Source organism: Suillus fuscotomentosus (genome assembly GCF_016647785.1).
Source record: "Suillus fuscotomentosus strain FC203 chromosome Unknown F5891scaffold_126, whole genome shotgun sequence".
Lineage (NCBI taxonomy): Eukaryota > Fungi > Basidiomycota > Agaricomycetes > Boletales > Suillaceae > Suillus > Suillus fuscotomentosus.
The window spans coordinates 77392-90893 of record NW_024539638.1 but is presented as its reverse complement, the minus strand read 5'-3'; the positions used below and the strand labels follow the sequence as shown (position 1 = coordinate 90893).

At 49.7% G+C, this 13502-nt stretch overlaps 4 protein-coding genes across 4 annotated transcripts; 1 reads left to right on the top strand and 3 right to left on the bottom strand.

The window, feature by feature from the left end:
- Positions 1 to 1529: 1529 nt before the first annotated feature.
- Positions 1530 to 3577, bottom strand: F5891DRAFT_1211133 (mitochondrial ribosomal death-associated protein 3-domain-containing protein; the record flags this gene model as incomplete). Its single annotated transcript, XM_041369192.1, has 9 exons — positions 1530 to 1627; positions 1683 to 1909; positions 1947 to 2111; positions 2172 to 2451; positions 2502 to 2641; positions 2679 to 2756; positions 2798 to 2910; positions 2962 to 3059; positions 3505 to 3577. The coding sequence occupies 9 exons, from the start codon at positions 3575 to 3577 to the stop codon at positions 1530 to 1532; spliced, it is 1272 nt and encodes a 423-aa protein (XP_041218147.1).
- Positions 3578 to 6369: 2792 nt separating this feature from the next.
- Positions 6370 to 6885, top strand: F5891DRAFT_1197587 (uncharacterized protein; the record flags this gene model as incomplete). Its single annotated transcript, XM_041368508.1, has 1 exon — positions 6370 to 6885. The coding sequence occupies one exon, from the start codon at positions 6370 to 6372 to the stop codon at positions 6883 to 6885; it is 516 nt and encodes a 171-aa protein (XP_041218146.1).
- Positions 6886 to 7358: 473 nt separating this feature from the next.
- F5891DRAFT_964263 (uncharacterized protein) lies at positions 7359 to 8201 on the bottom strand (the record flags this gene model as incomplete). The annotated part of the gene is made up of 1 exon (XM_041376078.1): positions 7359 to 8201. The coding sequence occupies one exon, from the start codon at positions 8199 to 8201 to the stop codon at positions 7359 to 7361; it is 843 nt and encodes a 280-aa protein (XP_041218145.1).
- A 2317-nt stretch (positions 8202 to 10518) lies between these two features.
- F5891DRAFT_905875 (uncharacterized protein) lies at positions 10519 to 11920 on the bottom strand (the record flags this gene model as incomplete). The annotated part of the gene is made up of 2 exons (XM_041373542.1): positions 10519 to 10967; positions 11020 to 11920. Coding segments are annotated over 2 exons (1350 nt in total), but the record flags the coding sequence as incomplete, so codon positions are not given.
- Positions 11921 to 13502: the final 1582 nt, after the last annotated feature.

Sequence of the window (13502 nt, the reverse complement as noted above, 5' to 3'; positions counted from 1 at the left end):
TATCGGGCATTCATTTCTTAAGCAGTCGCTATAAACATGTCCTAGCTGCAAATCATGATGCTGCACATTATATACACTATTCATCCCGTTCTGGTGTGTCTGGAGAGGCTAAAAGCATCAGTACTGAGACACTCACATCCCTCAGAAGGTGCATAACTTTTCCCTCCCTGATTGGCTGTCAAATGGGGTAGATCATGAACGTCACGACTTCCTTCTCGATCGGTCCTACTATATCATTTTCAGGCAATGCCGCTCATTGCTGCGGGCACGCTAATCTAGGACATCATCTATTTGACTCACTTTTGACGGTCTTCAGCTACGTTTAATAGTGCTTGAAGCTCTTGACATCTAGGAGATGTTTCTATTAATCCACGAATGCAGACAGACAAAGATGAGTAACGGTACCCAACACGTCGGTTGCTAGGTCAACTTCACCCTTGCCAACTCATGTAACCTCTGCGAGATCTATCTGCATGACGCTCAGTAAGACCGTTCACTACTATCTCAAATCTCGGATGCCCTGCACCCCTTTTGCACCAACACTGACTCCATCTTTCCCATTCCTGACTTCGAGTTCAAGTGGCTTTGCTATATATGCGATCGGTGATCGCATTGGATGCTATGACGATTGGTATCGTGCGTGTATGCGGGGTGCACCTTGCACAATATGTCAGAATCAGCTTTCTGTTCGGTTTCCGAGTCAGTACACGCCAGTCAGCTCCGTTTTCGAGAACAGGCTAGGCTTCCCAGTACCTTCTGTATGCTATCAGGCCAGAAGCTGTGATGAAGCGTAAACGGTCTTCTGGTACACGAATGGATGAAAAGGCTGCAGGATTATAGGTTCCGCTAAAGTTTTTTCGGTCCTTCCCCGAGGACAAACTCGGCTGTGGTAAATGGGGAAGGATCTCCGACGCTGAGGGAAGTTAGGATATTCGCACTACCTCAGACGCCGAACGGCTCATCGATCACAACGGAGGTGACTCGAGACTACCATCATGATGTCGACGAAGGTCGGACTCCGCCTGCCTCCAAAGATTCTGCCGCTGTTTGCTTTACGACAGCAAGAACGTCTCTGTTGCTTCTATGAATCAGAATCATTAGGTCGAACACGACTCGTTAATTTATTGCTCTTCGAGTGACGTAGGAAACATGCAAGCGAGGGGCAAACCATCGGTTCGTCTGGTTGATCACCAATCAAAATAAGATCAAAAGGAATGCTCAGGTGTCCAGCTTCAAGGGCAGATACATGCATGACATTGCATGTACGCCTGCTCATCAGACGGAGTTTGACAGCCGCCGACAAGTAAGCCCGCCATGCAAACTTCGCTTATCATTCATGATGACCATGGGCCTCATCCTATTAAGATCATGCTGCGGTTTCGAAGATGCCATCAAAAAATTCGACATACAACAACCTGGGGAGGGCGATCGGCTCCAGACTAAGCCTTCCAAGAAAAGCAAGGATGGACTCAAAGGCAACGTCAGACCACGGAGGGCGCGCACCCACATAATATAGAAGGTATGCTCTACTATGCTGACATGGACGACAACAATTCCTTCCAGACAAACGCTCTTGCGTTCCCGCTGGCCTCAGTATATTTGGCCAGAAACAGCTCATCATTGGGTTCTGTTTCAAATTGTCAAACCTTCCCAACAACAGATGAACGAAGAATACTACTCACTTGAAGGCACTGCCCTGTCCTTCATCCACAACTCGAAAACCGATGCTGCTTCGGGCACGCTCAGGCTGGCGGGTACTGCCAGCCTCTTGAGGCCGTGGGCGTGATCTACGAGCTCCGGCTGCCGCTTGACATATGGTCCATAGGGACGGTCATACCCGAGAGAAAGAGCCTCAAGAAACTCCACAGGTAGCGGGAATGTTGTGTTGCTCAGTGAGAACGCACCAAGACTCATCGCGGGCCTGATTTTGATTCTGTTCAGATGACTAGGTGCCCAGATTTTCATAGACACTTACAAATGACTTCTGTGCAGATGCGTGCTCGAGCAGAAGGAGCAGCATTAAAAAAAATAGTACAATTTGATAGCCGAAAATGATGTGCGACTTGCAATATAATGCCTGGAAGTCATCAACTGCCAGAACCACCGGGAAACTATGATCCATCCGTTGAGACTATGCTTGTCTTAGACACGGAGAAGGCAAGATGGCTCACATTGTCTGCCTCCCAATTTCTGCCAGCACAGCATCAAGCACTGTCGGAGCATGACACTGATCCTTGAGGCCAATATTAATGAGCTCCACAAGGGGTGTGTCAGGGGGCACTGGAGGGCAACGTTCTATTTCTATCTCGGTCTGGGTGCGCAGTTGTTCAAGCCGGGGTGCATTAATCTTGAGAAAGCGCTGAAGAGTTTGATAAGCGAAGATTGGCTGAAGGTATGTTCGAGTTCGCATATCATAGGTGTGGGCAGTTGTAGAGTTTACAAGATTAGTTGCTGCGGGTGATGTCAAAGATTAGCCTTGTGGAAGTCTGGAAAGTACAGACCTCGAGGGATGTAGAGGACTAGCCAATCGCGAGCGTTGCAATACTGTAAGCCATGCAGGAGAAGGAAACTCTTTCCACAACCCTGGGTTCCGGCTGGAAAGATGTCAATGGAAACCTGTGACAAGAATACTAGAAGCATACTAAAAACAACCCTAAATTCCTTGATGTCTTTCTCACTTGCTGCGTCTAACTTCTAACTTGTTAATTGCGTTGTTCGTCACAGATAACAGAGCAGAGCTTGGAGAGTACGCGGAACTACAGAGCAAATTAATCAATCACCTGTGCGCTAATATGACATCGCACAAACCTTGACAAGGATATTCCTCGGCAACTCAAAGATGCAGAATGGATCATTGTCATTGTGGGGGAATTTGAGTGCTGGAGACTCAACGACCCTCGTAAGCATTTGCTGTTAGAGTGCATCAATCAAATATACACGAAAAAGAAACTCGAAGCATACGGGATGAAATGACTGTAGTTTGAGGGTATCTGGACGATCACTCGCAAACAGCGGGTGCGAAAGATGCGAGACGGGCAGCGGTTGGAAGGCCCGACGGACTGAAGTCGGGCTATGATGCATATTCGAACAACGAGAACAGACCATCACTTCCTTGTCCGTCTTTGCAAGTTCCATCTGACCCGAAGGGGTGCCCTTCTTCCCCTTGAATCCCTGCGCTGTAGCCCACATGATAAACGTTCGATATCAATTTAACTTGAACGCGGACTTACAAGCCTGCTTCACGATCTGGCTGTCTTGCATAGCTGCGCGTCTGAACGAGCGGACTTGTGGGCGACGAAGCAAGCAGTTGGCAAGAGGCGCGCTATCATTGGAAGACGAACAAGTATGAACTTGCAGCGTATGAATTTGTGCAGTGTGTGAATTTGTGCGGCCCCAAGTTACTTGAAATCACGTGTTTCAACGCGCGAAAAGTTGTTTGTCACCTCGATCAACGAATCGTGTCCCAGTTGGAAATTCAACATTTCAACGTAATGTCGCGCTTACCGCGCTTAAGGTCCTCCCCAGACCCGTCGGACCCGCTAGTCCCCTCTATCGCTAGTACGCTGGCCTTCTCCATGTCGATGTCGACGTTGGGCCACAAGGGCAAAGCAGAAGATGATCTTGTCGCAGAGGCTCTTGATCAACCCTGCAAACTCCCAGCAGTTGGCAACGGCGCTACAGCTCGTCCTTTAGCTGCCAGCCGAAGCGCGCTCAAGAGACCAACTACAACTACGGGCCCTGCGGTGAAACAGCTGCCAGGTCCACAACGCCTTACGAGGCCCGAACCTCCGAGACCGTCACACCACGTCGGACAACTCGCGCAACTAGTACGCCACCAAAACAACTAGGTTTGTTGACAGGACCTATACGTCCTCCGGGGCATATCGTTTTGTGATCGCGAATTGCTAGTGGAAGTGGATTACAAACCAAAGAGTTTCGTGACCTGCTAAGCCAGATCGCTTCTATCGAATCCGCACAGCTTGCTATGCTATCACTGTTCGCAGACGTCAGAAACCATTGACTGGTGTTATCCTAGGTGAAGACTGAAATTCACCATGCTACGCCCTGCGCCATCGAGTGGAACCACGAATCACTGCTGGCGTGTCTGGTTGTATGAATCGTCTCTCAGGCCATTCTTAGACGCCAATCGATTCAAGCGAACCTGCAGGAGGAACGACGGCCTTTGTAACATCGGTCTGTGAGCTCTTTTATGTACCTGCGCACTTTGATCCCGACTCACCAGTGACTTACAGCCAATTCTCATTTTCACTAGAGACGATATCGACCTCCTCCTTGAAATTTGAAATGCACGTTCACCATCATTTTCTTTTGCACATGATCATCTCGGGCTCCGATTTCATTTTCATTTTAGTTATCTGCCTCGGAGAAGGCATCGTATCTCTGGCACGAGAATACTCTACTCTGGCTTCTGCATCTTCTCGATATGTATTTCCCTTCCCCAGAGATATACACGCTTGTAATGTGATAGACAGCGGAGAATGATCACGGCAACTCAGAAGCCAATTCAGAGAAGAATTGAACCAGCGTCGGTCCTGCAGTTGCCGTCCGTTCAAGATTGTATCGGGAGCGGCGAGACGCGAGCATTTCGATGGTTCGGTAAGAGACAACATATCGAACGGTAAACTTGAAAGCGATGTCTTTTGCAATAGTGTCGGCATCCTTGCCCGGTCTTCCTGTACGGCTTTCGGACCCTTGTGCTTCGGCGACTAAAGGTCCTCGAGTGCTCGGTCCGCGCTCGATCTTCACTAACACTTCTTTGGTTTTCTTTCAGGCACAACGAGCCGTATCATGCCGTACGCAAGTGAGATGATCAACTCATGCCTGCAAGCGCTTCTTCTCCCCCCTTCGCACATAGTATGTGTCTTGCGCATGCGGATAACCTGGGTTCCGATCTCGTCTTTCATTTCAGTTATCTACAACCTCAAAGCAGGCGATCGCATCTCTGATACGGTAGTAATTATTTTCCTCTGCGCTTCCTCAATTCGTCTGGCCCCTCCTAGAGATCTCAACGCTTGTTACAAATGAAGAAATCGATAACGGCGTCTTGGGCGCACGCAGAACAGAATAGAACATGCGATCGACGGCAGCGATGTGGATGATTGGACCTTGCTATCGGCAAACACTTATTGGGTTCACATGAGGCATGATATTCATTTTCTTTGCGTTCAAACTTTGCTTACTTCCACGACTATAGTTACTATAGACGAAGTCAAGAAACTTTCAATCCGACGGACCCGTTGTAGTATTACATAAGCGTTCAAGTTGAAGCCTTTTTTCTTTCAGTAACTTCTGCTCTTCAGTACCCCGGGATGTCAATGTGCAGTATTCAAGAGGCTGACACCAACCGCCTGGGGATAAACACTGAAAGCGAGTCTCCTACTGCTGTCATTCTGACCTTGCTTTCTTCCAACATTAACAGCAAATGCAACAAGTCATCGCGAGCTCTGATATAGCCAACGACAAGTTCACAGTCCCCACAGATGTTTTCCGGCGTTCAAAGTCTGTGTCATCTATTTGTGCTCTCGTGCCAAGTGACATCCTCACCAGGTGCGTGTTTACCCATTATCCACATTCTGGGCGCCGATATTCTCTTTAAGATCAACTGAACCCTCCGGCATTTCTTTTCATGTGATCCTTCGCCCTATGTCCCCAAGACATCTGCCCCGCAGCGTATATTTTCGTCCCAAACCTACGCACTTATCACCTCGCACGAGATTCTGTTCACGGGATCAACCTTGCGATCCTCTAGGTGTATGTGTCTTTATTCTTCGCCTTGTTCATCCGGCGATTGACTGAACAATCATCCTGAAGCTCGCTACTACATCTCAACCCCTCTCCCTCGTCACATACCACAACTTAGACGCATTTAGATACTCAAGGGAAATGCGATGCTTGTATGATAGCGAAGTGAACCGGCCGGCGAGGGTGTGCAGCCAATTTTGCAACCGGATGTTCACCGCCTCAGGATCACGGAGCAGCAACTCAGTCTGCGAATCAGCGCCAGGCACAACAAGCGAGTCCTACTACTGCAAGCATCTCCCCGCAGTCAAAACGAACTTCCTCGCCGGCCCCCACGCAGGCCGCACCCACAACTCCCATCTCCACTCATCCAGCCGTCTCATCTCCGAGAAGAAGCAATCCAGCGGGATTAGTCTCCTTCGACTTCTATTCACCCGAACGTGCATTTGACAAGCACCACCCTCATTCCCTCAGTCAGCCCAACATGCATCAGCCTCATTTGACCCAACACTCAGTCAGCGCAATATCCACGCCCTACTCAGAAGAGCTCATGGCAGAGATTGAGCAGACTATGGGCAGGCCCTGAGTCAGCAGTCGCCCGTGGCTGGAATGTCTGGCGTCGCCTACACCGGTGATGCTGCGTGCGGCGCTGTGTATATATGCGAGGTGTTGTTGCCTCTCAAAGACCCCCAGCAGCATGTGCTCTCTCCTGAGCGCACTTCTCCATCTTGCCACACGCCTACTGGCTCGTCGAACGGTGAGAGTGTGACTGCAGTAGACGTAGACTACGTCTCGTATAAGCAGGAGTCGTATCAATTTAATGGAAGTTACTTGCTTCAGCTTCCCCGTCCGCCGCTCACCGTTACTGCCGACAACGCTCGTGTGACGCCGCCTGCGGTCAGCAAGCTTTCCAGCAACACTCCTCCTCTACAGGCTATGAAGACCCGAACTCCTGATAAGTCACTGCCTGTCGAAGAAGAACCAGAAGACGATGTCGCAACACCTAACAAAGTTGACAGCTATACCCATGGGAATGACTCTCATGAGGAGGATAACGACTCTCTCATCGACGGCGACCATGACTTCCCCATCGGCGGCAGCGGAGACCATGACGGAGAAACATAATCGTACACTCCAGCATGCTCACCCACCGCCAGCTTACCCGCACCATATTCTGCCAGGCAGTACCCCACGCAGCCCGCAAATTAGCGTCTCTCTTGAGCCTTACGAAGCACCACCGCAACAGCAGCACAGACCGCCTTGGCCTCCAAGCTTCGACGCAGCTGTCTTTGAAAGGCCTCCCATCAGAACTACCGAGGAGCACCGTGAGTCGCCTGCACTTCCAGTGAGGCTGACGACTGAGCAGATTGACTCCGTACCGGGGCCTGATCTGAATATCCAACGATACGTTCGCGGATAGCTGCAACATTAAGGATATGCGCCGATGACCGTCCCTCGTGCACCGTTCCCTATATTCATATATCACAGAAGTTTGAAGTCTCGTCGAATAACAGCGACATACTAACTAATAATACAATTATAATCATACATACATAGCTCTGCCTTGGAATTCAGACTTGGCACCCATTTGCGCACCTTCAGTCTGAGGCAGCTACCAGCTGGTCCAAAACCTCCCTATTCTGGCCGAAAGGAATAGGGAATAGTTGACCGGACTCATCATTGATATTGTCCCCAGATCTCCAATCACTGCACGACACATTCTCCGCGAGGGAAATAAGAGAGGTCTTATCTGTCTTTTGAAACATACCAGCGTAGCGAAAGATCTTGCACAGCAGGTGCTCGGAGAATATTGTGGAAAAAGTGAGGTCGAGTTTGTCCGAGGGGTGAAGATGCTGCTCCAGATGAGCGTGAAAGGATTGGAAGGCGGTCTGCCCGAACTTGGGGCCCCTTGCATCGATGTTGAATCCCAGTATCTTGAGTCCCTGGAAGGCGCCTAGCCTCCTGTTTCCTCCAATCCATGAGCCCATCTCCTCGGCTGTAGGAGGGTTGCATATTCCTAAAGCCACCAGATTATTACAAAACTGAAATGGAGTGAGGCCGGAAGAAAAGCAATGAAGTTTTTGCTGAAGAATCCAGTCTTTGGCTTGGACCCATGGAAGCCGGAGTTCTGTCTTAATTCCTGGGTCTTGGCAGGCCATAGGGCCCAGAAATTGAACCCACTTATCCTGGAGTTCTGATGAGAATAGCGGTGTAAACTTATCATGAGTAGTGGGGTAGGATGTGGAACGGTCCCGGGATGACTGTACTCCAAAGTGCACAGAGGGCTGGCCCCATACCCGGGTATTGAAGAATGGCCCTTGGTTGTTACCGGCATTATAAGCAGCTCTCTCATACAGGGAAAGACAGTCATTTAGGCACGAGAACTTCAGCTCGTGGTCTTGAATGAATTGACTGGTAGGATAGCCATGCCCACAGGCCATATAAGCCAGAAGATTGGAGATTCCAATACGGGTGGTTGCATGGGAAGGCGGAATAGTTCTGGCCAACAATTGTGAGTAGTGACCATCCATGCGGAGAATATTGACATGATCCAGGTTGGCAGTGCTTCTGATGGATTTTTGGCCTTGGGTAGGCCGCAGGCCACGCATGATCCGGTCAATACAAGAGGAGCCACGGGAGTGGTTCCTCTTCTTATTGAGAGCCTCTCTGATAAGTAGCGCTGGAATGCTGTATGGAGCAGTTTGAGAGGCAGGAAGAAGGGCCTGAGAGGATAGGACTGTTTGATCTGCCCTCCGAGGTAGGAAAGTCACAGCAGGAGCGCTCTGAGATAAAGTATGTTGAAATGGGTTATGACGGGAAAAACGTCCTGCTCGGTCTCCTGCACTCCTCACGAAGTCCCATACTGCATCTCCTAGTGCACCAGCTGCATCGATGGTCTTGGAATCAATACGTTCTTGGAGCCATATGTCTAGGGATGCAAATGCTGCCACAGGATCCCGATGGATGATACGGCTAAAATCAACATCTGCCAAGGAGGTTTGAAACATACGACGGGGAGTTTGCAGAAGGGATTTCCATTCCAAAGAGGCCAAAATGCTGTCATCCCAGTCAAATCGCTTGACTATAGCAGATAAAATGCCACCTGAGTAAAATTTGCATCAGCTCAATCCAGTAAGGCTTAACTTTGATAAATGCTACCTCGGATTAAAAATCTGGCCCGAATATGCTCTGGCTTATGAGCTTGTATCCTCTCAGTATTGAAATACTTGTCTGATTCCAGGATGTGCTCCAGGATGAGGGCATCAAAGATAAAGTCAACAAAGCATTGCTTGGCTACCTTTGGAATCTTGGCTTCGTCTACATGGCAGGGTGAAATTTTTGGGAGCTGAAGTAAGCCAGACGTCCCATCCCGAATGCAAAAGCCATGTATTTTGGGATCCAAGGTGCGGAGCTCTTCCAGATGCTCTTCTGACACTGACGCTGAGTTGGACGGAGGGCATCTTGACTTTCCCTGAGTCTTTGCTTTGCACAAAGCTTGCAGGTACTCATAGATGCGAAGGACCAGGGAAGTGTATCGGGGGCTCATGCTCTTCAATCCGCTCTTTCCTTCCGCAGATTGGAGACAGTTGATCAGTTTATCTGCAATGGCAGGGCCACTCTCCATATACCAGTTGTATACTGTGAGGTACAGCCGACCGATCTCCCAAAGCAAGGCCCTCAACAGCAGCTCATGCTGGTCTGTCTCTCTGAGTAATGCAGAAATACTGGCAGCTGCTTTGTGGGCATGATTGATAATCATTTGAGCTGTCTCGTCTTTCCAGACGTCGAGTCGGAGACCTGCCATCTGATGGTCAAGGTGGGCATTGTGAGACAGTGCCTTAATGGCATCTTGAGAGGATGCTGCACCAAAAGATTTGACAGTCTGCATGCGAGTATTTGCAAATCGTGTACTGCTGGCTGCAGTTTCCAGACAGCTTTGATTAATTGTGTGAGTGAGAGTCCGTAGTTCTGTTGATCCCTGGTCAAGTGAAATAAAAGTTTTCTTCTCACTAGAGCAACGCTCCTGTGTGAGATTTTCTTTGTAGGTCGTCAGAATATCTGAGCAGTCTCTGCAATAAGTTCATCAACCAGTTGCAATTTTAAGTACCCAAGACTCCTAACTCACTGTAATTCACTTTCTGCAAAGTAGCAGTCATCTTCAGGTCCAAAGCCTTTCCAGCGTATACGATATAATATGGGACCATCCTGTTGTTCTGTCAGCTTCAAAGGCAAGTGTATAGTATCTAGATGATTTACCTCCACTGACATTGAGTCAACAATATTCTCAACTTCAAAGCTCTTCTCTGCATCATTCTCAGGCTCGTTGTCACCAATAGACTCTGAATCAGATGACTCATGATCCAATCTCCTCTTCTTCTGAATGCGATGTTGGGACTTATTCTTGCGCTTTGAAGGTGAAGTAGTCTGAGTGTCATCTGCCTGCTGTCCACTGATGGGGATGCTCTGAGTCTTGTGGGCTGGTATGGCAATCCGACCTCGCTTGGGAGGAACTGCAGGTTCCTTGGATACCTGAGATCGAAATTGCCAAAGGTCCTGCTTGCATAATGTGATGCAGTATTCTTCGTCAATCAGATGCTGCATATAATAATATTTCGCCCTCTGCAGCTTTAAATTCTCGATCTCATGTAGGCGATAAAGAGGCATGGAGAACTTCTGTGGTCCATTGTTGGGGGGAGGTGTGTGGGTAGATAGCCAGGCAGAGAATTGTGATGGAGGAATTCTTGCCCTGATGTTCATATTCCAGGCCTGCATCATACTCTCCCTGGTTATACGTTCATCATAACTGCTGCCCAGGATAGTCCTGCCATGATCGACATAATTCTGGGGCTCAGTCCTCTCTGATGCTCCCGCAACTGGATCACAGGCATTGCCAAACACAATATCCCTGCCACTATACATACTGCAGCGGGATGTGCGTCGGAAGGCTGCCCGAGGAATATAAGACACATATACTGCACGGTTCTCTGCACCTGCGAGGTTCCATGGCTTCTGGAGTTGGGGACCAAAAGCATTTTCCCATACCTCAAACCCGCTATAAAGTTGATTACCTGGGCCACTGGGGTCCAGGCAGGGAGCACATCCTGAATGAATGTCATTTCCCTTGAACACTAGAAAGATGACTAGGGTGTCAATTTCTCGGACATAAAGGCCTGGGCGACCCAGACAAAATGCACCAGGATCACTACCTAGCAGGAGGGATAATTAATTGGCTGACCGTTAAAATTCATAAGCACAAACCTGGTGGAATTCGCAGCAGCATTGTCACCAAAGTATGAGTCATCGGATCATCTCCAGCATCAACGTGCCAAGATCCCTGAGCACCGCCAATAGCTTTGATAAGAGCACCTCCAGAATCCATGGAGGAGATATTAAGCTGGCAGCCTACTGGGCCTACCCCACCTTCTCCAAAAGTGAACACATTATGCTCTGCCATGACGTACTCTAGTACATCCCACTCATCCGCAGAAATGCTCAGGGGCAGAATGAGGGCATACAGGTCATGAAGTATCTTTAGAATGCTGCCGATTTGATGGCGAGCTTCCTGCGTGTCTGTCTGCACAGCAGGAGCTAGGGTGCCCTGTCCCTGTCCCTTGATGACCGTACTGGCGAGATTGTAAGAGCCTTCGTGAGAGCCTTCCTGGGGTTTTGATGATCGGTCGTTGCGTTTAAACTCAGGCAACTGGTAGACCGCACGAATGCTGGGTGCTGAGCCTTTGTCCCCCCAAGTCAGGAGTTGAAGTTTATCCACAAGCTGGTGTATACTAGCGTGCTCTGGATAGGCCTGGAGAGATTCCAGAGTATGGGCACAGCCCACAGTGACGATCTTTGCAGGGTCCCCACAAACCTCGTAGACGTAGGGAATACCTGGTACCATTTTCACCATTCCAGGAACTGGCTCTAGGGCGGCTTTGCCATTGACAAACTGGGGCTGAGAGATGTTGGGTGGTATGGTAATTTTGCAGTATCGGTCACGGAGATGCGGTGCATCACGAGGATAGTAAGCTGTAGCATACCTATAGCGGCGTCTAAATCGATTGTCGGGCAGTGGGTTTAGTGTATAGGGCGGGGCCTGTGGATAGCACCGCATGTCAGGGGGGTCTACAGCATCGGGTGGTAGGGCAGCATCCTCAGGAGGTTTGCACAGGGATGATGGCTGTAAATCCACAGGCCACTTTAATGCATTGTTCGGATCCCATTGTGGCTCGTGGGGCAACGCGTTGCGCCGCGGGATTCCATACATCAGCACTGCCAGTTCATCCTCCGACAGGGCGTGCATGTCTGGGAATTTGACGCCCTCTTTGAGGAGAAAGTGAGATTGATATAGAGAGGTAGGAAACAGCACATACCCCCGTCCTCTGTAAGGCTTCTGCTTTGAATTACTTGACTCGTTATGCTAGACATCTGCGCTGTAGCAAAGGGTTCCAACGAAATTCTTAGGGGCTCGAAATCATTCTCGTCTGCGGCTCAGATTATTAGGTAATGAATTACTGACGCTCTGAATCTGCGGTACTCTGAATTCACGCTCTGAAACAAGACTCTGGATCTAGGATTGTTTTTAGTACGCTTCTACTATACTTGTCACGGTTTCCACTGACATCTTTTCAGCCGGACCCAAGGGTTGTGGAAAGAGTTTCCTTCTCCTGCAAGCCTTACAGTGTTGCAACGCTCGTGATTGGCTAGTCCTTTACATCCCTGGACTCCATCCCACCGCCTGCTGCAGAGCCTCCCACCGCGTATCCCATCTCCTCCGTCTCTTCTCGATGTTGTTGACGTTGTTCAGATGATACTCCAAGTCATCCTTTTCATCTTCGTCTTCATCCACCCACTCAGTGCCATCATCGAGCGCAATCGAAAACGAATGAGTGAGGTTGACACACGTCTTCGTATCGGCGAAGCCCTCGCGATTGTTGTGAGGCGCTGTGGAGACGCCCTTGTGCTATGTGGTGAGTTTTATCCGACCTCTCCATCCTATTCTCACTCATCTTGTCATCTCTCGCCGTGTTAATGAAGCGGACACGCTCCTTCCGCCTCTCCTTTCCCTCCTCCGTGAGCCCCGTGCACCGGTTATCTTACGCACGTCAGCGATTTCCCTGCTCTCCGAATGTCTCAACACCTGTGCGGGAGTGGTGGAACGATACACTGATGGAATAGCAGAGGGGATGCTGGACTTGGTGTTGGTCGAGATGACTGTGGCTACTCCCACTCCTCGTCCCACAGCTAAGGTAAACGAGAAGGTGTGGAGGCGGACGCAGACGTAAGCACGGAACAAGCAGAACACGAACCTGTTTCAACACCCCGATCCCAACCCGAACGTCCTCCAGACCCGCTAGACATATCCCCTTCGAGCGCATCCTCCAAAGTTCCAACACTCAGACGCGCGGCGCTACACTTTCTCGCACTTCTCACGCGGGTGCTTACTCAGGAGGTGTATGAACGCGGTGGCGGCTCCTGGAGCGGTGTCCAAATCAGGGGCATATATAGCGGGCAAACAGGCGCGTTTATGTCATCTGAAGGGGGACCGCTACCACGGGATTTTATGAGACGTGCTCACACGGTGTTGGAGTATATTGCAGCTGTGGATAAGGATACGGTCGTGAGGGTCATGGCAAGATAGGTTTTGGAGGGGCTGGAGGGGCTGGAGAAGGTTTTGGTTGGGCTGTGAACGAATGACAACAAAAACTCTGGAAACTGAGGAATCAATTAGTGGCGATTCAGTGGGA